The sequence below is a fragment of the Platalea leucorodia genome (genome assembly GCF_965183815.1).
Source record: "Platalea leucorodia genome assembly, chromosome: 7".
Taxonomy (NCBI): domain Eukaryota; kingdom Metazoa; phylum Chordata; class Aves; order Pelecaniformes; family Threskiornithidae; genus Platalea; species Platalea leucorodia.
The window spans coordinates 13,996,875-14,017,785 of NC_138829.1; the positions used below are offsets into that span (position 1 = coordinate 13,996,875).

The 20,911-nt window shown below is 40.2% G+C and overlaps 1 protein-coding gene across 4 annotated transcripts in view; it reads left to right on the forward strand.

The window, feature by feature from the left end:
• The window catches only part of BEGAIN (brain enriched guanylate kinase associated), a gene marked incomplete at both ends in the record, with an annotated part of 163,278 nt that extends 142,618 nt beyond the window's left edge, over positions 1–20,660 (forward strand). For all 4 annotated transcript variants that reach the window (XM_082316906.1, XM_082316907.1, XM_082316904.1 and 1 more), the window contains 3 exons: positions 12,516–12,623; positions 15,994–16,077; positions 19,287–20,660. In XM_082316906.1, coding sequence (XP_082173032.1) covers positions 12,516–12,623; positions 15,994–16,077; positions 19,287–20,660 — 1,566 coding nt within the window. The remainder of the gene's footprint in view (positions 1–12,515; positions 12,624–15,993; positions 16,078–19,286) is intronic.
• Between the last annotated feature and the right edge of the window lie 251 nt (positions 20,661–20,911).

A 20,911-nucleotide genomic window follows, 5' to 3' on the forward strand; every position in this document is an offset into this window, starting at 1 on the left:
ATGTGATGCAGCTCCCTCCTGACTATACTACATATGTGCTTCTTACATGAGCTTTGCAAAGCCACTATCGTAGGCTGCCTGTGCTGGAAAATGTCTCCTTCTGACGTAACTGGGGCATTTCATGCCACTTCAAGTCCTTGCCTTGCCACATGGGCCAGAAACCAGATGAGCATCTTTCCCTCTTCACTCAGCTGTTCTTAGCAGGAGGCAGAGCTCTTGTGCCACACTTCACTTTAAGCCAGAACATTTTTTTCTATTGATTGCAATCCAACTTCCAAATTCAATAGAAACTGCAGACAATGTTGAGCAATATGTCTTAGGGAACACTTGCAAAAATATTTTTTTAAAAAACAGCAGCCTACATAAGCTTCCACCTAAGAGTCCTAAAAGAACTGGCTGAGCAGATTCCCAGCTTCCTACTCCAAGCTAAATTAAAAACACATACTAATGTGTTAAGCTGATGTTTATTTTAAATAAGTAAGTCTCTGAATGCTGGGATAATTCTGAGAGGTTGAAAAAAATGCTCGTCTGTACCAACATCCAAGAAGTCAAGCATAGAATGGGGTAAATAGAGGTTGTACAAAACACAAAGGGATTGTTTATGATGTTCAGCTACTGGAAAACTAAATCTCGGAAGTATAAATAATGGAAGTCAACACCTTTTTATGAAAAAATGTTAAATAAACCACAATTTCTTTAGCAAAGGCAATCGAGTAGATATATTTGGGTAGTAAGACATGACCAGTACCACTTCATAGGACTGTGATTACAAAACTACTGTGCTACAGTATCAAAAGCAGTTAGTAGATGGGTTGCAAAATTGCTAAAAGCCACTTCAAAAAGTAGCAGGCACTGGGGTATTTCCATTATAAAAGAGTCTTTTCAGAGGGCTGGATCAGGACAGCCCAGTGATTGGTACAGTTCTCAGCATTAATCAATTTTTTCAACAGTGTTCTAAAAGTAAACATAAAATTACTGCTGATAAAATGAGATAAAAAGGATTAGCAACATTGTTAAATGTTGATAAGTAAATCATGCAGAATGACCACTGCCTTTCATAAGCTGTGCCCATTCAGTCAAAATATGTTTTCCCACAGACACCTAGAAGCATAAAATCTATGAAGGTGTTGTGCAGACCATATCGAAAAAATGGGAAGGGGGAAGTGGAGGGAGGTGGTCATACTCTGGAAAGCAGAAACTCAGGAAAGGTCAGTGACTCTGAAAGTCAGACAATTCAACAGGAGCTCCCAGCAGCATGCCATGACAAAGGCGACAAAAGTAGTATTTGTACAGCCATGGAAAAAGTGAATGGAGTAGAATGATGATTTTGCCATAGTTTCAGACAAGGGAAAATCCAGTTTGAAGGCAGTGGCTGAAGTTCTGATATTTACACTTTTTAAAAGGATGTGGAAAATCACTCAAGCTGCCTGACAACTGAAAAATAAGACTGAAAAGTAAAGAAGCTGCCTCAACAAGAGACTCAAGGAGCTCTCTTGTTTAGTGTAGCAAAGAAAGGTGACTGACTTGTATAAATGTCTTCGCAGGGACAAAATGCTAAATGTCAGACAGCTTTTTAATCAGACATGACTACATGAATGATGACTACACTCAGGATCCAGACCTGTTCAAATGGGGAAAAGTGTTTGCAAATGCAGAGGCACAGAGCTCCTGTTACCTAGGGAAGTAGCATATTCTCCATTTCTTGAGGTTTTCCCATCAAAACTGGCAACAGGTCATTTCCAATCAACTTACTGAAAGCCTGTCTCAGCTAGATTCACATTAGTTGCAGAATCCCTTCATGATGCTTTTCCCTGGGGACAGTTACAGACCCAGAAAAGCGAGCTTCCCATGAATTACACGACTTATGCCTTGGGAGATATGGATCCAGTCCTTGCCTCTGTCAACCATGATTTGTATGCCATTGAGCTAGTTACTTAAAGTAAGCTTCATTTTACCTAGGTTTTGGTATCTAAAAACTAGATGTCTATTTAGCATGTAAATGTCTGAAGCATTTTTATCCTCAGCATCTCTGTCAGCCTGTGGAGAGAAGCAGGCACCGTTAGAGAGCTGTTCCTCTGACAATTTTCAAAAAAATCATTATGCAATGAGGAATTTCATGCTTTGAAGAAATCTCTGTGCTGGTTGAAGGAAGGCAGGAAGGTGACTGGTTTAGACTTGGACAATGACACTCTAGACATATAAATAAGGGAAGTTTGACTTTAGCCTCTGCTGAAGAGGATATTAATATTTATAAGCTGCTGTGAAAATAATACCTTAGAGACTTAATATTACTAGGAAATATATGAATAGCTGTGATAAATGGTATCAAGAAATCATAGTGTTCACATTTTTGCAAAGCTCTAGGGTGAACGAAATCTGAATCTTGAGATAGTACAGGACAATATTCAGACTGTGAGCCAGATCTCTGAATGCCACGAAGAAATACTGAGGGTATTGAATCCATGTACACTTTCCTTAATGGCAAAGATAGCTTAAAAGACCTCTTTCCCAAACAAAGGCTTTTTCCGTTTTAAAGGGTTATTTTTCACCAGCCTGGCTTTCAGGATGGCAACAAAGTTGTGCCAGCACAGCTGATGGGGCCATGAACTGCCGCGTGGCAGCAAAGGCCTTTTAAACCAGATTCACAACTGAAAAAAAGGACTGTGGATTTACAGTATAATGCAGAATAGTTAAGGAGGCAAATGAAATTCCAGCATAGCTCTGAGATGGCACAGAGGAGAGTAGAGCTGATTAAAGTAGGACAGTTGATCTTAGGACATGGAAGAAAGGTCACGACAATTCTCTTGACCAAGAGGGAGAGTCTCTCTCAGCTACACAAACTCTGGAGACAAAAGTTCAAGTGACCACCTTGAATAGCAACATAAGGAACATACAGCAGTGAGTTTCCTATCTGCTTATAGGAGAAAATCTTTCCATAAAAATATATCCGTGTTTTATTTTCTTTGGATTTGATCCCAGCAGTCAGATGGGGAGGAAGTGTTGCACTTCCTTTATAGTAAAGCTTAATCAGTACATTGAGAGATCCATTCTGCAGCCTTTCCTTATACCAGGAGAGTTTACTCCTCAAACACTAATCAGCAGAAACAGGGGCCCTGATATGAGGATCAAATGTGATTATATCTAGCAAAGCCTTATGTGACCACAACCACGCAGCAAATGTCACTCCAGCTCTCTAGCACACTCCCGCCTGTCCCTCCACCCAGGGTTTCTCAGCGATTCCAAAGAGCCACAATTAAACCCATATAAAAAAGCTACAACAACAACAACCACCAAAACAGCTCCGCAGAGAACTGCATTAGGAGGCAGAGGAGATTTGAGTAACATATTAGCAGGATTGGAAGCAAAATTCTCTCTTTGTTCAAGCAATTTACATAATGACTCTCTTCTTTTTTAGACTTTTTTCACACTAGTTATTTAATATAGTCATTATACTTGGTTATGGCAGTTTGAATTGGGATGCTGCCAAAAAGACACTATTTAGCAGGGTCTGAGGGGCTGGATATTTGAACAGAGCATTTTATTTTAATGAACTTCCCCTGCTCTGCCTTGAAAAGAGCTTATAGGGATTTTCTCACAATGTTCTTAAGGAGCTGAGGTTGATTGGGGGGAAAAAAAACCCACCAAATCTTAAATAGCTTTATCCAACATGAGATTTTACAAAGTAAATAGCAGAGATATTGTTTAATAAAAAAGAAGGGACTAATTCACACAGAAAAGACACAAGTGCATTATGTTTATGTCCTGTACTACACTTGCAATTTTTCAGCCAGTTTGCCAAATCTTTCCAATCAATATCACAGCTGATGTTTCAATGTATATTACATAAATTTGAGAGATGAGAAGAGCAGAACATAAAGGCATACACACATTGGACATCGACATGTTTATAAGGATTGAATTCAACAAGAGGAAGAGCCCTAGACATGAACTGGGGTAGTTAGGAGACAGAAGCCTACAGGATAACAATAATACAGCAATAAGACTAGTAGCAGAATTACTATCATGACAAGTGCTGCAGGGCTGGCTCTGAGCTGGCCAGGCACCACCAAGCAGGGCTTGGACACAAGTCTGGCTCAGCACAAGTCTTCATTCCAAGAATGGATCGTGTGCACTCAAGTGCAAGTATAAACCTAGAGAGAAAAAGTCAGCCTTGCCACAAGAGTGTGATAAATCAGAGCAAACTTCTCTGAGAGACAAGTATCTTAACTCCCAAGAGAGCATTTAGCTAAACAGTTATTTTAAGACAGCAATTACAAGGGGAAGGGGAGTTAAATTTTTCTTCTACCCAACTAATTGTTAAGAAAAAATGTCAAAAGGTGACAGGAAATGTGAATTTAAATATTCCTAGAGCAGAACAAAATATTAAAGAGCAAAATACTCTAAATAGTCTAGCCTTAGTTTTGTTATTTGGTTGGGAAATTGCCCTTGCTTAGGTAGTCAACTCTAATTAAAATTCTCTTGCATATTAAAATGATCTGCAATTAATATGAATTAATATAAGATTCCAAAGTTCAGAATTACACATTTTCCTTCCTAGGCCATTTGACTTCTCTAGTCAGAGAAATTAACGCAACTTTCTCTTCCCAGTCCATTTAAGTAGAGTCTAAGCAATATCCTGTCTCCAGTAACTTCTCCATTTCCACAGATGAACCTGTGTGGCTAGAAAGTTTGAGCATCAAACGATCAGTCATTAGAGTGACAGCTTCAAGCTGCAGGCCTGATGAGCCTGCCTTCTGTGGCCTACAGTAATGGTACTTCTCCTTTTCTATCCATTCACATAACTTCTTTTTCTTTTTGCAAAATGTTTCGCTCCTTACCAGTAGCTCAGTTGAAGCCTCTGTTCCTTTCATTTCACTATGACCATATAATTCTTTTTAATTATTTTGATGAGCTCCTAGGTAAAATTACAAAATCAAAAAAACTTAAGCTATGGCAAGAGCAGACAATCCAGTCTCTTCCTGAGCCAACCCAAGGCTCATGCAGCTGTCACTTCCTTTTATCCCATGTGTTCATCGTAAGAAAGGCCTGTCGCATTGGAATAATATTCTTGCCACTATCTTCTTTACATGGAAGAACTCCAACATGACATAGATTTTTGCAGTAGGTAAAGCCTCAGGCACAAGACACATCAGTAACACATCTTCTTTGACCCTGCCAGAAAAGTGAGCATTTTAAAATCCTTGATGCTATACATTTGTCTCTGAAGAATGCAGCCTTGCCTGCACCCTTGGCAGCTTGGAAACAGAAAATCCCTTTAAATAAATATCTAATATACCATAGAATAAATATAATGAATTAGTCATTACTCCTTACTGTAATGTAACGGCATTCCTGAAAGCCAGGTTCTATGAGCATTATGAAGAGGTGTTGAGACAAGGATGGGTGTCCTGGCAATTACTGCAGTGGGAAGCAAAAATGAGACAGTGGTACATCATGAAGTGCAATCAGGATGCTGCCACATCCTCTGCATACATCCCTACACATTCCTGCAGTTTTGTTTGTAACTTGACAAATAATTACCTAATAAACATTTGGCTCTTTTTCTCTAGTTGCTTCTAAAGATGCACATTCTTAAACAGACTTGTGGGTTCAGTGAGCCTATAAGTGAATAGTTCTTTCAGATATTCATTTTACTCTTAAACCAAAATAAGATTGGCACGCAAAAAACTAAAACCAAAAATGCCATACATATTAAATGGTGCTCTCAAGCAACGATCAGCACCAAATCCTGCTCCCCATGGACTGGTATCAGTTGATACAGTTTCATTATTTATTGAAATGTCTTTCATTCTTCTTACTTGTTCTCATCTTGTCAGTTCACTGTTTTTATTACAGTTTCTGCCCATGGGTGCAAGTGAGCATGAGTAGGGGATATCCATAGCTAGGCTCTTAACTGGCAGATAAACTCACACAGCTCCAAAGCATCCATAAACATGCACACACACAAACGCATAATCTGTCATAATAACATGAAGATCTGCAGAGCAGAAACTAACATGTGGTAATGCTTAAAATCATGAATTACTGCAGAGAATACCCAGTAATATCTGCAAATCTAAACCATATTTTGCTTTTTTATGAGCCAATTGATAAAACATATGTTATGCATATGGTCTATGGGGAAGTACTGTAAATAGAACAGCTGTTAACTTTAAGAGCTACAATAGAAAAAAGGTTTTATTTCCACCACAGGTTTTTTCATTCGTGTTTTCTTCACATTGTCAGATATGCCCCTGGCCTAGTGATCCCCCCCACCACCCGGGTTTCTATTTAACACTCTGCCAGCAAGCTAAGAGGTCCCTTGGTTCAAACACTGTATTATCAAACCTGTGCCTTGCTTTGCAGAGACCGTGACACACCTGGACGGGAAGAGGAGTGCACATTAAGCTTGAACTAAGCTACGTTATTACCCTCTGCAACAGTGAAAAGTTTCCACACCTGGTGGGAGACACTATTGCATACTCTCCCAACTTTCAGTTCCACAAAGGATGACTATTCTTATTTATTTCTCACTAGGATATGAGATATGCACTGACAGATGCTATAAAACAAATTCATCCTCACTCAACATTGAAGTGCTGTCATTGAACAATCACTGAGAATGCATGGAGCATCTAGTTGCCCTTTCTTTCTGGTAGATAACACACTCTCATCCTCCATTATTAGTGTAATTATCAGTAATAATTAGATGCTGCTTGACTGACTCCAGAAGACAGGCATTCACATACACCGAGTCTAACCTGAGGTCTGTTTGAAGTCTTGATGGAATACCAGGGAGAAACATAAGTGAACTTATATCATACTCAATGCATACTTGTTCCCTATTTTATTAGGACCTAGAGATGTATCCGTTATATATATATCATCATCTTTGCATAGCAATAGAAGCATTTTCTTCTGTGGCAGATGTCAGTATTTGCTAATAACAGGATTTTAAAATACCTTATACCATAACAACCCCAGATGTATACCAGCTATCACAGCAGTCAAGTGAGGTATGGTAGCCATAATTTGTTACAGAACTCACAGAATCACAACATGGTTGAGGTTTGAAGGGACCTCTGGAGGTCATCTGGTCCACCCCCCTGCTCAAGCACCTAGATTAGGTTGCCCAGGACCATATCCAGATGGTTTTTGCATTTCCAAGGATGGAAACTCTACAAGATCTCTAGGTAATTTTTTCCAGTGCTCAGTCACCCTCACAGTAAAAGTGTTTCCTGATGTTCAGACGGCACCACTTGTGTTTCAGTTTGTGCCCATTGCATCTTGTCCGGCCACTGCGCACCACTGAAAAGAACCTGGCTCTGTCTTCTTCGCACCCTCCCTTCAGATATTTGTACACATTGATGAGATCCCACCTGAGCCTTGTCTTCTCCAGGCTAAACAGTCCCAGCTCTGTCAGTCCTTCCTCATAACAGAGATGCTCCAATCCCTTAATCGTCTTCCTGGTCATTTCTTGGACTCTCTCTCCTGTATGTCCATATCCATCTTGTACTGAGGAGCCTGAACTGGACACAGTGCTCCAGGTGTGGCCACACCAGTGCTGAGTAGAGGGAATCACCTCCCTCGACTTGCTGGCAACATTTCTCCTTTGGCCTTCTTTGCAGCAAGGGCACATGTCGCTGGCTCATGTTCAATTTGATGTCCACCGGGACCTCCAGGTCCTTTTCTGCAAAGCTGCTTTCCAGCTAGGTGGCCCCCAGCATACATTGGTGCATGGGGTTGTTCCTCCCCAGGTGCAAGACTTTGCACTTCCCCTTGTTGAACTTCATGAGGTTCCTGTCAGCCCATTTCTTCAGTCTGTCAAGGTCCCTCTGGATAGCAGCACAACCTTCTGGTATACCAGCCACTCCTCCCTGTTTTGTGTCATCTGCAACTGCTCTGTTTTATCCTTCATAAGATGATTTCAATGAGATTATAAAATACCGCCTTAAAATACACAGACCTAGTTTTGAAAATATACCCCAACAAGCACTTGTTTGCCAACTACAATCCACAGAACAACAGTAAATACATTGCAATTGCTTAGCACCTATTAATATTTGCAATGAAAAGATCATGACTGGTGCTCTGTGAGCAAAGTACTGAGTTAACAGTGTTACACTGGTCCAAAAAGGTGGGGAATTTCTCCTGTGGAAGTGCTGTCTTCCTCCTGAACAAGCACAGTAGTAAAGAAAAAAGGAAACAAAGTTCTGCCTGTATCCCACATCCAAAAATGTTGCAGTAAACCTCTGTCCAGGCATTTAGGATGGGAAACCAGTGCCATTTTGGTGGTATTTGTAACAGAACAAGTCTCTCTGTCTGTCTGTCATTCAGGCACTACTTATTAAGAGGTATTTCCAAAGGAATGCTGCTGGCCACTAATACCTTGAGGGTCACTACTACCATTATATTATTCTCAGGGTAGCATTGACATGCTATCCATTGAAATGTTCCTTACAGGAACATCAAAAACAGATTTACTTTGCTATGTTTGAAAAGGCTGACATTTCCACAGACCAGCACTGCTCATTTGCAAATTGAGACTGATTTCAAAAGGTCTATACACATCTCAAAGCTCCCGCAGGACAGCAGAGATGACAGTAAGCAGCCTAGCCTTGACTAATAGGCTGACACTGCTTTACGGTAGGACACTCTCCAGCTGCTGGAAAGCATTGAAGGGAGACTGAAACATTATCAGAGAGACAGCTAACTTTTAGGCTGCTCCATTTCTGCTGAAGGACTAGAGTAGGAACCTTTGTGGATCCACTAATACACAAGAAAAGCAGACCTTTTAATCCGGCTCTTGTTACTTTCCAAAATACATTTATCTCTTAGTTATTTCATGCTATATCAATCTACCAAAACTCTTTTCACCCCACTTATATCACAGATAAGACATGCAGGCACTAGATGATACCAAATGCTTTTGAAAGCGACACCTTATATTTTTATGGATTTGTAAATATATGAGGGATGTTGTCACTGTGATAGATACAAATTACAAGAAAAACAAAGTTTCAGACAGAGATGATATCTTGTATTATATCATTTGTTCGCTTTGTGAAGAGCAGATACCCAATTCCTTCATCAGATCTGAGAAGGAAGCAGTGAGGCTTATGTTAAATCGAGGCTAGGAGCAAGGGCTCCAAGCGCTTGGTTCCCCCAACATTAATATTAGTCCTGTGCACTGTTGGAGTCACCCAGCAGTATGAATTTGATCTGACTCAGACGAAGGCACATGATTGCAGTTCTCTTGTGTTAGTCAGACATTATGGAGCTGTGTTCTTTTATGCTGGCTCTGTGCTGGGAGAGGAGGCAGGGGCAAGATGCGCTGAGCTGACTCAACAAAGATTTCTGAACAAAGATCCACCAGAAGCTCAGCCTGCTGCAGCCTATAGCTACGGCATTTTGGAGTGGATTTCAGGAAGCCTCAGCCCAGCTGCAAGCTGTTGGCATATCAATAACACCATTAACTTAATCTGTTACTGAGTTTTGAGAGATAGTTGTTGCACCTGCAGAACAGAAAGCAGTGCCAAAAGGAGAGGAGAGGTCATCAGCTTTATGGAAAAACAGGAGAACCAAGCATCTAAAAGCTACCAGAAATAGAGGGATCTGCCAAAAGTGGTTATAAGTAAAATAAGCATATCTATTTGTAACTCACAATCATAGCATTGATATTATGATTCCTGTCCTCCTGTCATCCCTCACTGACATCTGTACCTGATGCTAAAAATATGATTGTCCGGAGAGCTCAAAGTTGCAGTCCCCAGTAAGCAGCAATCCTTTTAATGCAATGATCCAGCACTATCATACCATCTCTTCCAGCTGCCCCATTTTCCCCAAGGTGGTGTCAGGATTAAGCCTCTATCCTCTTGTTGGCACCACTGGACCACAATAACATCTGGCTGAAGCTCTGAACTTTCAAAGATGGACACACAGTATGTGGTCAGTATGCCAAAGCCTTTCAGGGTCCTGTCAGCCCTTAGGCTACCTCATTTTGCCACAGTGAGACAGACTATTTGCTCGTGTCAACAACACTGATTTCAAGAGAAAGATGCGAACATATACTGGTGGAGAAGACTGGGACTGGCCTTTCTTTCTCATTCCCCCTCCTCCACAGAACTGCTGAGATGTTTATTATTTTGGTGTCTATCTGCTGACCTGTATAGTATAAGTTTGGACTGAGGCAAATTTTACAGTTCAATGAATATAAAATATTTTTTAAAGTCACACTTGGTCAGATACAAAGTATGGAAAACATCAGCCCAAAAGTTATCATAACTGAAATAAAATGAAACCTTAATTCAGTCAGATTCAGCATTACTCAATGCAATGAAAAGTACTGCTTCCAAAGCTTGAATCTGCTGCCCTTTTATGAGTTTCTCTCTGCTGAAGACTATTAAGTCCTTGATCAGATGATCTTTCCTGAACTGTAAAATATATTGAGTCAAGTTCAATTTGGTTAGTCAAGAGCAACACTTACTGAAATCAAAGAGACTTAGAGCAGAAGGGGGTCCTACAAATCAGCTGCCCTGGCATTGACAACTTTTCATAAAAGGATTGATAAAATCTTCAACACAAACAGTTATTTGGAAGATTAAGTCTGTACTTAGTGGACCTGGATCCTTCAAAAGCATGAAATGACTTGGAAAATTGAGGGGACACTTTTTTCCTAGGTACTTAGGTAGTCACTTGTCTACCTCATTACACAGCTAAATACCTTTGAAAATGTAATCTTCAGTCATACTCTCAAAGGAGACAGATTTCTAGAGATGCACAGATGTCCAGGAGGGTTACAAAGTGCCTAGTTGTTTAGTTCACAATAAAATCAATGAGAGGTAAAGGCCTCATATAAAACCATGTCGATCTGCCTAATTAAAAAAAAACCAGCCCCTAAGACCATGTGTCTTGTTAAAATCAGTGAGGCTGGAGTTCTTGCAAGCTCTCAAAGCTATGCTTTGGCTTTCCATCACATAGTCCCCAGGCAGCTAGCAGGAGCACCTGATCCATGGAAAGAAGGACGGGAGAGGTGTCAAACCTGAACCAGCCTCCAGGCACAGCTGGGATGTCAGGATGGAGGTCTTGCAACAGTAGGGAACAGATGGTCCATAGAAGAGCTGACATTAAAACAGGCCAGTCCAGACCTTCACAAAGACACTTCAGTCATATCTGTGCTGTTTAAAACAAGCCGTGGGTTTGCTTAGACCATTTGAGAAGGTGTTTTTCTTTAAATAGCAACTTAGGATGAGAGTTGCCACTTCCAATTTAATCACCCTACTTTAATATAGCCTGGTGCTTTGCAGCTGGATAATTAACCTTGATATTCATTTGGACTTCAAAACACACAACTCCCATTGCTGTCAATTAGGTGACAATGTCGAGTGTGCGTTGATGGAAGATTTTTTGTGACCCTGGTGATATGGCATTTGGGAAATTTCAGTAGCTAATACAATTATCCTGCTGGAGAAAGTCCTTCACAAATTACTCTAACAATTTTAGAATGGGAAGTGAGATTGTGACTTTGTCACTGGATTGAGTTTGCTAAACAAAACAGATGTACATTAAAGTTTACCCTAATTTCTGTTCTTATTGCAATGCTGCTTTGTAAAAGATTCCTCCAGATAATTGGCAAACCTTCTTGTTATCATGGTCTCGTACAGCTCTGAGTGCACAGAAGATGCCTTGATCTCAGCTAGAGCATTCAGAAGCTACCATATTATTTAATACTAACGTAAGGCTGGAGGCAGGATTATAAATGATTTCTACAAAATAGTTTTTTATATATGAGGTGGTGCAATAAACACTGCAATATGAAAATGGGACACAGTATGGGAAGGGCCAGTGGCACTTTACTTTTCCTGCTGCTTTCTTTGCATTTATAATAAAGAGTTACAGCCTACTGGTAACAAGATTAAATTAGTGGGCACCAAGAAGTTTGAATCAGACTATTCTCCTGTTATCCCACAGTGGGTCACATTCTGCTAATGAGTGCTAACCCCGCAATCAGGCAAACGTTCATCTTGAGAAATGAACAACCTCATTCAGGGCTTTTAAAGCAGCCAGCACAGTCAACAGCTAAAAAGAAATTGGCTCAAACACAGCTACATTCCTGTTTAAATATTGTTCTTCATCCCTGATGAGAATGGGAGCTAATGGCATAAGTGAAACATTCTTGTAGCAAAAGCCAAGAGCAGCCCAAGTCCCTTCCAGGTTAGAAACCATGCCTTGTGATGAAGAAGGAATAGCTGATGCTCAATCGAATGCTTTTGCACAGGCTAGGTAGAGCCTTTTGTGAAGGTTCCTAATGTGAGCTCAATTTGACCTCCATATTTTCAAGCTACATTGCCTCATCTGCTGAATGAAAATAGCAAAAATAGAAAAAGAAAAAAAAAAAAAGGAAATATTTGTCTGTTGTGCTTTTCCCTGGATTTGAGAATGACATCAACCTTTGGGCCTTTTTCTGAAATATTCTGACAGTAGAAAAAATACTGACTACTCCATTTTCTACACAGGGTCAACACTACGAAGAGGAAAAACGGGCATTGAGCCATGAAATTATTGCACTCAATAATCACTTAATAGAGGCCAAGGTGACAATAGATAAGTTGTCAGAAGACAATGTAAGTATTTAATTGTGGATACATCTTGAGATTATATTCAGAAATAAATTACACCATGCACTTCCCATTATTATGGAATAATTTCTTATTGTTTACATAAAATGTAACTTGTCACCTTGACAGTTAAAATTCATGTTTGATGTTCCCATCATTTTGTAAATTCATCTCTCCTTAAGCTATGGGGTTGGGGTGAGACTTTTCGTTGATATTTTTTTCCCTATGTCTAACCTAAAACTGATTAAAAAAATATTCTAAGAAATGGCAATATTCCCACATTGATTTTGCCATCAGTTTCAGTCTAGTACAGCAAACTGGTGGAAGCATCCATGGAGTGAGGATTCATCATAAGGATTTTAGGCACAGTGTAGAGCCCTACATTTCCTGCAGTTCCTCTGATCTTTCGGTCTTTGCTCACTGAAATTGGATGCCCAGCACAAGCGAGCTCTAATAGCAGAAGGTAGGATTGACCCAACCTGGTTGCTCAGATCAGGGAGCGGGAGCCAGGCTTTTCCCAGCTGTGGCTCATGTGTAACAATTTACCTGTCTCTGTGTGGGATGAAACAGGGAACACCTCTGGCAATTGTCACCCTGCATCTCATTAAATACTGCTGAAAACTGGCATGCATACTGCAGCTGGCAACCAAGCTCATGAAATCCTTCCAGGGACAAACCTAAAAAGACAGCAAAGAAAGGAAGATTGCAGGCATTTAGTTCATTATTGTGCCATTCCTTAGACACTTAATAAAAAGTTCATCTACAGAAGACATGTTTCTGTTAGCACTTATTTTTCAGCATCTTACATTCAATCTTCCCATATTTCATATAAACTCTTAATCATAGCAGGGAGCATTTGATCCCATTAATATGCCTGTTGATGTGAATTGTGCCTATGCAATTAATAGCTTTCCAACGGAAACAAAGAGTTCACAATCTGACCCTTTACTTTTATAGAAATTGTGTTGAAACAACACTTACTTCATAACTCTAGTAGCTGTAACTAATGGAACATGATAAATGCAATGGGCTACATTTAGGTTTTAGAAGCACAGGTATACATCCAGACTAATTCAGCTGAAATCAGTGGAGTTATTTCAGATTTAAAATAGAGGGGAAAAAACATTGTAAAACTCTCCCAATAAGTATGCATGCATTCACACAACTTCATGGAGTCGGATTTGAGCCCTCACTTGAAGAAGCGTTTTCAATATTCATAATTTTTAAAAGGCAGCTTAGACTGGACGGGAGTACCAAGTACTCTTCTTCCAAGAATTGTTCTGAACTACTCCGAATGTTAGAGTATGGTCCAGAAGCCTTAAATAACAGTACCACTCCTTCATACTTGAGGTCGATTCACAGACAAAATTCTGCCCTTAGTTATGTAGCATCACTAATGAAAGTAAAGGTTAAATTCCAAAATTTAAAATAAAGAGCTATGAAACAAACCATTAATAATATACCTCATAAGTAGAGATAGTGTTAAACTGAAGAATCCTACAGGGGGAGAACATGTTTTTGTCTTGCCAATATTTCTTCCTTCGATTATATTTCTCCTTATTCTTCTGACAGATATGTAGTGATGCTTTTGATGCAAAAACATGTCCCAGTCGCATGGCATGTCCCAGCATGTTGAGAACAAAGTGGTGCATTTAACTCACATGTAATTTTTCTGTAGTAATTTTTAAAGCTGGTAAAAATAAAGTGTCAGAAATGCTTTTAGTACTCTCCATGACAACCGCTTCACAGAAACAGAGGCACACAGCTTTTGAAGAAAGGAATCGATTTTGGAGTGATTTTATTTTTGTGTGCCTAGTAATGCCATATGGGACTTGGAGTCCTTGTCTGTGCTATACATTGTGCAGCAATACATTGTGTGTTTGATGTGCATATAACATGTCAGAATCACATGCACACGCAACACATTTTGCTTCTAAATTGAATTCTTGGATTCCTACTGTTTGCTTCTGTTTTCAGGAATAAAAATAGTGTGTACTAATATAAATTTAAGACCTACATAAATGAATGTATCTCCCCGGCACATCTAAGGCAGAAGTGGCATGTATAAAAGCTCACACAGACACAAAAAAACCCCCACAAACCAAGAGTATCTAAAGGCCCTTGAATGTGAAGATGTAATGAACTAATGATCATAGGAATACTACATTTACTACCCCCACGCCTCGCAGACTCCCAGGAACATCTTGTTGCACCTGTTATTACAGAATACCTTTAAAATGGTATTTCAAAACAGAGGGAATTTCCACCTTCCTTTTCATAGAAAACTTCTTTATCAGTTTTTAAAAGAACATGTGGAACAATAAAGATCTGCATGCAATAAAATTATAACCTTAGCACTAGAGAAAATGAAAATCATTTCAGTATTCGACACCTTTTCTCTATAAACATTTTCTAATTTTTACAGGTTAACATGGCCTAGTGTCCATAGCACCTTTCTGCTTTGTCTGTCTCATCTATGCCCACCTATAAAGTCAAATTCTGAAGCCAACTTTGTTTTCAATGGCACCTAGGTCAGGAGGGGCAACATACAGCTCTTATCTCCAGGGACCCAAAGATACTGGGTGAAGGATACACTTACGGTCATGTGTGCTAAATTAAATTTAGGTGAAGGGCAAATCTATGTACTGAATTTTCCCATTAAATAGGCTGTGGGAGCCATTCAATACAAAAATAGTATAAGCGGCTTGTTTAAACTCTTTTTCCCTGTGTGGAATTCTCATGATAATTTCTTACCCAGTAAAATGCCCTCTTCTGCAGCATCAAACATTTGCAGTGAGATTTAATATATTTGTATAGCTGCGTTCTGCAAGATATGAAAGGAGCCAGGCACCTGCAAGAAAATTTCATAAGGAGACAAAGGCTTTCTTTTTAAAAAACGATACAATTTATATTTCTGCAATGAATTTCTCCCACAGTCTCATAAGATTATTTAAGCATTTTCTAAAGTAGTATTTTCGTGCCGATTTGGATAATACTCAGTAAAAATTGTCTGTTCTCAAATTTTTTTTTGCTTAAAAGATCGTGTTTATTTTAGCCTTCATAGTGCCATGCATGTTAACAGTATAAAGTCCAGTTCCTAACGGTAAGTATCCATCTTTTGAAATGCAGATTACTGTTCTGTAGTAACAGTTCTCAAAATTTTCTTTTTAGAAATTTTATCGGCCCTCATGGACCAAAAGGGCAAGCATCTCAGGACTATGCAAGAAACACGGAATCTTAATGTATTTAAAAATTAAAGTATGCTCCAAATTTCCCCAAAATCAATTTTTAAAAGATTACTCAGGCATGGGAGAAAGGCTGAAAGCCACAAGCTACTTGCAGACTTTAAAAAACAGGCTATTTTTTGTTTTTCTAGGAGCTCTATAGGAAGGACTGCAATTTAGCTGCTCAGTTGCTCCAGTGCAGCAAGAATTACGACAGGGCACATAAGCTTTCTGAGGTAATGTGATCGAACTTGCTGAATATTCAAAGAAATAAATATTTTATGGAAAACAGGTTATTTTACATGTATCAATTCCAGAACTTGTTTGCCCTTAAGGCTTTGATTTCCCCCTGCTCCCGCCCCTTTGTGCACCTCCTGGTATTCTGTGCAGCTGAGAGAGGTGCTGACAAAATCACAGCCAGTGATGGAACTCGGAGGTACTCTCTTCCCCAAAATCTCTGCTATCCGGTAGAATAGGCCTGCGCTGATCGTATGAAAAATAAAGGTTGTAGCAAAATCAAAGTGCTGAGAACACTAGACTGCAAAATGCTGGGTAGGAACAGGGCGGGAAGAGCAGGGAAATGACAAGCTGCAGGCATCAGAGATTCTGATATAATCAATTCTCCTCCTGAAGCTATTTTCCAGTCCAGCTAATTTCTAAACCTGAATTTTAAAATGGACTGACAGAACAAATATCTTTTCCTAAAGCAACCAGAGCACTGAATGATTGATTTCCAAGGTGTAAACTTTAATTAATAATCCTCGCTTCCAAGGAAACTAGGCTTGAGAAACAGACTCCTTAAAGGGAAGGCAAATATTATCTTAGTGAACAAGACTGTCTTTAGGGATACAGGCCCTACACAAAGCAATAGCACCTTCCTCATGTGTATTGCTTCAGTGAAGGTCATGGAGAAAAGCCTTCCTTTCATCAGTCCCATCAGGTTAATGTCTCAAATGGTCTCTCTTGTGCAATTCTGCGACAGAATAATGCAAAATTGAATGCGGAATGTATAAACCATTTCTAAGCCAGTAGACTGCTTAAGAGCACTAAACAACCCTGGTAAATAAGGATAGAGCAAGAGACTTCTGTCAAATGGGCAATGATTTTCTGGAACTGAGACAGAACTTCCAAATTAACGATTATCCTGGTCCTGTTATTGTCTCCTAGTAACCAACTTCCCTTAGCAATTCATATCCAGGGTTATTACATTACCCACACTTGAAAGCACCCTACCTGTTAGCAAGAATTAGGACCTTAAAAGTACTTAGTGGTTCACTTGCAGAGAACTAGCACAAATGTGGGACCTCACCACGATTTCCCAGGCTGTCATACACTCAATTAAATAGGCAAAGTCTTCACTCATAAGTCCAAGTATTTATTAATTTAGCAAGTGTGAATGTGCTGTCACAGCCAATAAATTCCTTACAAATGCAAATATTGCCTGACAAAGTATTGTATATTATCCAGAAGCCTAAACTATAGTACAATCTAGTAATGTGACAGCAATATCATTTTAGTAATTCCAGTTTCCAGTGCAGTGCCCAGAAAATAATGTTCTTTTTCTTAACACATTTCATAATCTAAATAATGTATATAAAATAGATCAAACAGTGGTTTTACAGGATGCTAAAATTATAGCTGCCCCATACAGCAGTTTCACATTAAATGAACTGTATTTCTTTTCCTCATTTCTGTAGCAATTTACAGCAGCCCTATTTTACAACCTGTTTATTCAATCTTTGTTGCATCTCTACTTACTATGACTAATATTGCTGTCTGCCAGCAGATTGGCAATATCATACTCTTTATTTCCAATGGAAGACATATGAGCTAATTAACAACATAATGATTAATCCAAAATATCCTGGAAGGTCTGTTGGTTGAAAAAACACTCATCCTACTCCACACTAACAAGAATGCCATTTCACAACATGTCATATTTTGAATACATTGAGTTTTGGGGATTAAACCAACTTTAAAAACTTCCCAGTGAAGTTAAAGAGGAGCTCCATGTCTTATACGATGTGAGATCATTACAAGGAACAGGCAACTTAAATTTCTCTTGCCTAAAATAGAGGGGGGGGAACCACTTCAGTGTTTGTAGGGTTTTCTCCTCTAGAGAAACCAAGTCAAGGAGGGAGTGTGATCGTTAGGGCTATAAGGGTAACCACTGATTATGTGGTAAAGAGGAACTTGATTTCTAGTTATAGAAAGAAAGTGCTGAGTAAATCAGGTAAATTCTGAACTGGTGTAAATCAACAGGGATATCAAAGGAGCTATCACAGTCACAAACTCCAAACTTAGTCTAAACATGAGTTCTCTTGCTTTCCAGTAAGAAATACTGAGAGAGAACCATCATGCAGCATTCTCTCATATCCCCATCTGATCATTGATAGAGATCTGAAATGAGCAATGCAAATAAAACCTGTCTGGCAAGCATGCTTGGTGATACCTGCATAGGCGTTACCTACCAGACTTTTGAGCCGCACCAAGGAACGTGGGCTGTCAGTCTCCTCTGGTCCACATGACAGAATGGCAGGTGGAACCACCATCCACAGAGCTGATCCTGACTTCTCCAAAAACTATATGATTTCTGATGCAGAACAGACGTATTGATTAATTCTGACTAGTCTGTCACAGGAATCGTAATGTAAATTCAGGTCTTAGATGTTACTTCTGCCAGTGTAGTAAGAAAACAGAAAAGCAGTCAGGTAGCGGCTGCTGGAAGAGGGGAACATGTTGAGGCTTATATGGACAGTTGATCTGACAAGCAGTGTCCGAGTGCTGGGGCAAGGTTTGATTTGCGTCTTCCCAGCACAGAAACACTCCTGTCATAGCAGCCAGTACCACTGCTTTAAGCATCAGTGAAACCAACTTTCCTGCCTCTTCAAACAGCATTGTTTATCAAATGCGACGCTGAAGGGCAGGAGCCAATTTGGCACCAGGTTGGAGGCAAGACAAACTCGAAGAAAGGTAAGAGAAGAACAGAATAGATCTGATCTCTTCCTCCTCTTTCCTTACCCCAGCAGAGACCCCCACACCGCCCACTCCAACTGCAAATCACAGCCATGCACAGTCTGGAAAGTGTTGCTGTAGGCTGTAATTCCCTACCTGCCTTTTTAAGACAGTTGCTTGCTACATTCTTTACATCATTCTTATCCAACCTGAATTAACTTGGAAGGACACAGTTCAGTTTCACAATGTTTTCCATGTGGGGAAGCAGATTAAGATTTCCAAATGTTAACAAATGAAAGTCATTTGATTATGTTTGTTTTCAGAAATGCACAAAGATTGTGGCTATCACATTAGTCAAAGAACCATATACAGTGAGCCATGCAGCGTCATAAACAGCACTCATCTATCAATGTTGTATAAGCCCAAGCAGACACCGGTATTGACGTGCACCCTTTTCTCCTGTCCCCTTTGCCATCTCTTTATGTTACAGTTGCCATCTGACTTTCAGGAAAGAGTCAGCATCCATCTAGAAAAACACGGGTGCAGCCTTTCTGTCCCCTTGTGCCACACATCTTACGCTGATACCATACCCACTTGCGTCATTGCCAAAGTACTGGAAAAACCAGATCCAAACAGCTTGTCTTCACACTTGTCAAGCCCATCTACAAGGGATCTCAATTTTCAGGACTCTGCTGGAAAACTTGGACAAAGGCCCCAGTACAAGTCAGACATCTACTGCAGTGACACCGCCCTTTACTGCCCCGAGGAGAGGAGGAGGGAGAGGAGGCAGAGTGTGGACACACAAGTGAAAGACGTGGGGTTCCTGCGGTCCCAGAACTCCACGGACAGCACCGTCGAAGAAGACGGTTTCCATTCCAGCTTCTCTCATGAAGCCTTCCCAGAGTATATTACCTCTCTGCCAACCTCCAGCTCCTATTCCAGCTTCAGCGTCACGTCCGAGGAGAAGGAGAATGCCCAAGCCAACACTCTGACAGCCTCTCAGCAAGCAATCTACATAAGCAACCGAGACGAACTGTTTGAAAGAAAGTCACCTGCAGGTTACGAACATCAGGGAAGTCCTAGGTTTGCCAAGTCCAAACCTGCACAGCACATGGAGCTTGCCGATGACAACGAGAACTCCCCCACTTTTACTAGGACTCTGCCTCCTTATGCAAACGAACCTTTTCATTTCTCAGCCATAACACCACAGCAGGCTCTAGCAAATCAGAAAATGAGGAACGAGTGCAGGAGCACCCACCTTTCAGAAGAAGACTTGCCTGGGCGATGGAGGCAATTGAGTGTGGAGGACATTGGTGCGTACTCTTACAGGAACACTGGCAGGTTGTCGCCCTGTAGTTTTTCAGAGCAGTACTACAGCAGTCCTATTAAGAAGGAAGACAGTCGAACAAGCCCCATCTATGCTAGTTACAAAGCAGATAGCTGCTCAGAGGGAGACGATATCTGCCAAAGCAGACTTGTGAATTCTTGCTTCCTGAGAACAGACAGTGGCCTGAATATTGACATCAGCACTAGCTGTAAACAGGACAAATTGCCCACTTACAAAACAAAAGAATCAAGAGACCAAAAAAATGAAAGGATCACCGTCCAGTTATGCAGTAGCAAAAACATCGAAAATAGCCCGGCATTGAAAAGAGAATACGTGGACGTGAGCCCCAACAGCTCAGCAGAGTCCCTCAATCAGAGTTCAGTGGAGGCTTCAGAAATCCACCAGTCTTCCATGGAGCAAGGAAGCCATTCGGGTATTCACAGCAAACAGCAGCAGTTTCAACGGACTGGGAGTACTGGTTTGAGTCGGAAGGACAGCCTTACAAAAGCACAATTATATGGAACCCTTCTGAACTAGGCATCTTCCAAAACGGCAATAAGACAACAAACAAAAGGAAGCAAACAGCATTTGATACTTCTAGTGAACAATAAGGTTCTAAGAAACAGGATTATTATAAAATATATATTCATAATGGTACTATATGTTTAAAACAAAATCTCTTCAAAAACGTTATACAGCACTTTTCACTTAACATCCTTTCCACGCGGGAGACCGTCCCCTCCCCTCTTTTATAAACCTGAAATATTTTTATAAACAAAACGGTATTT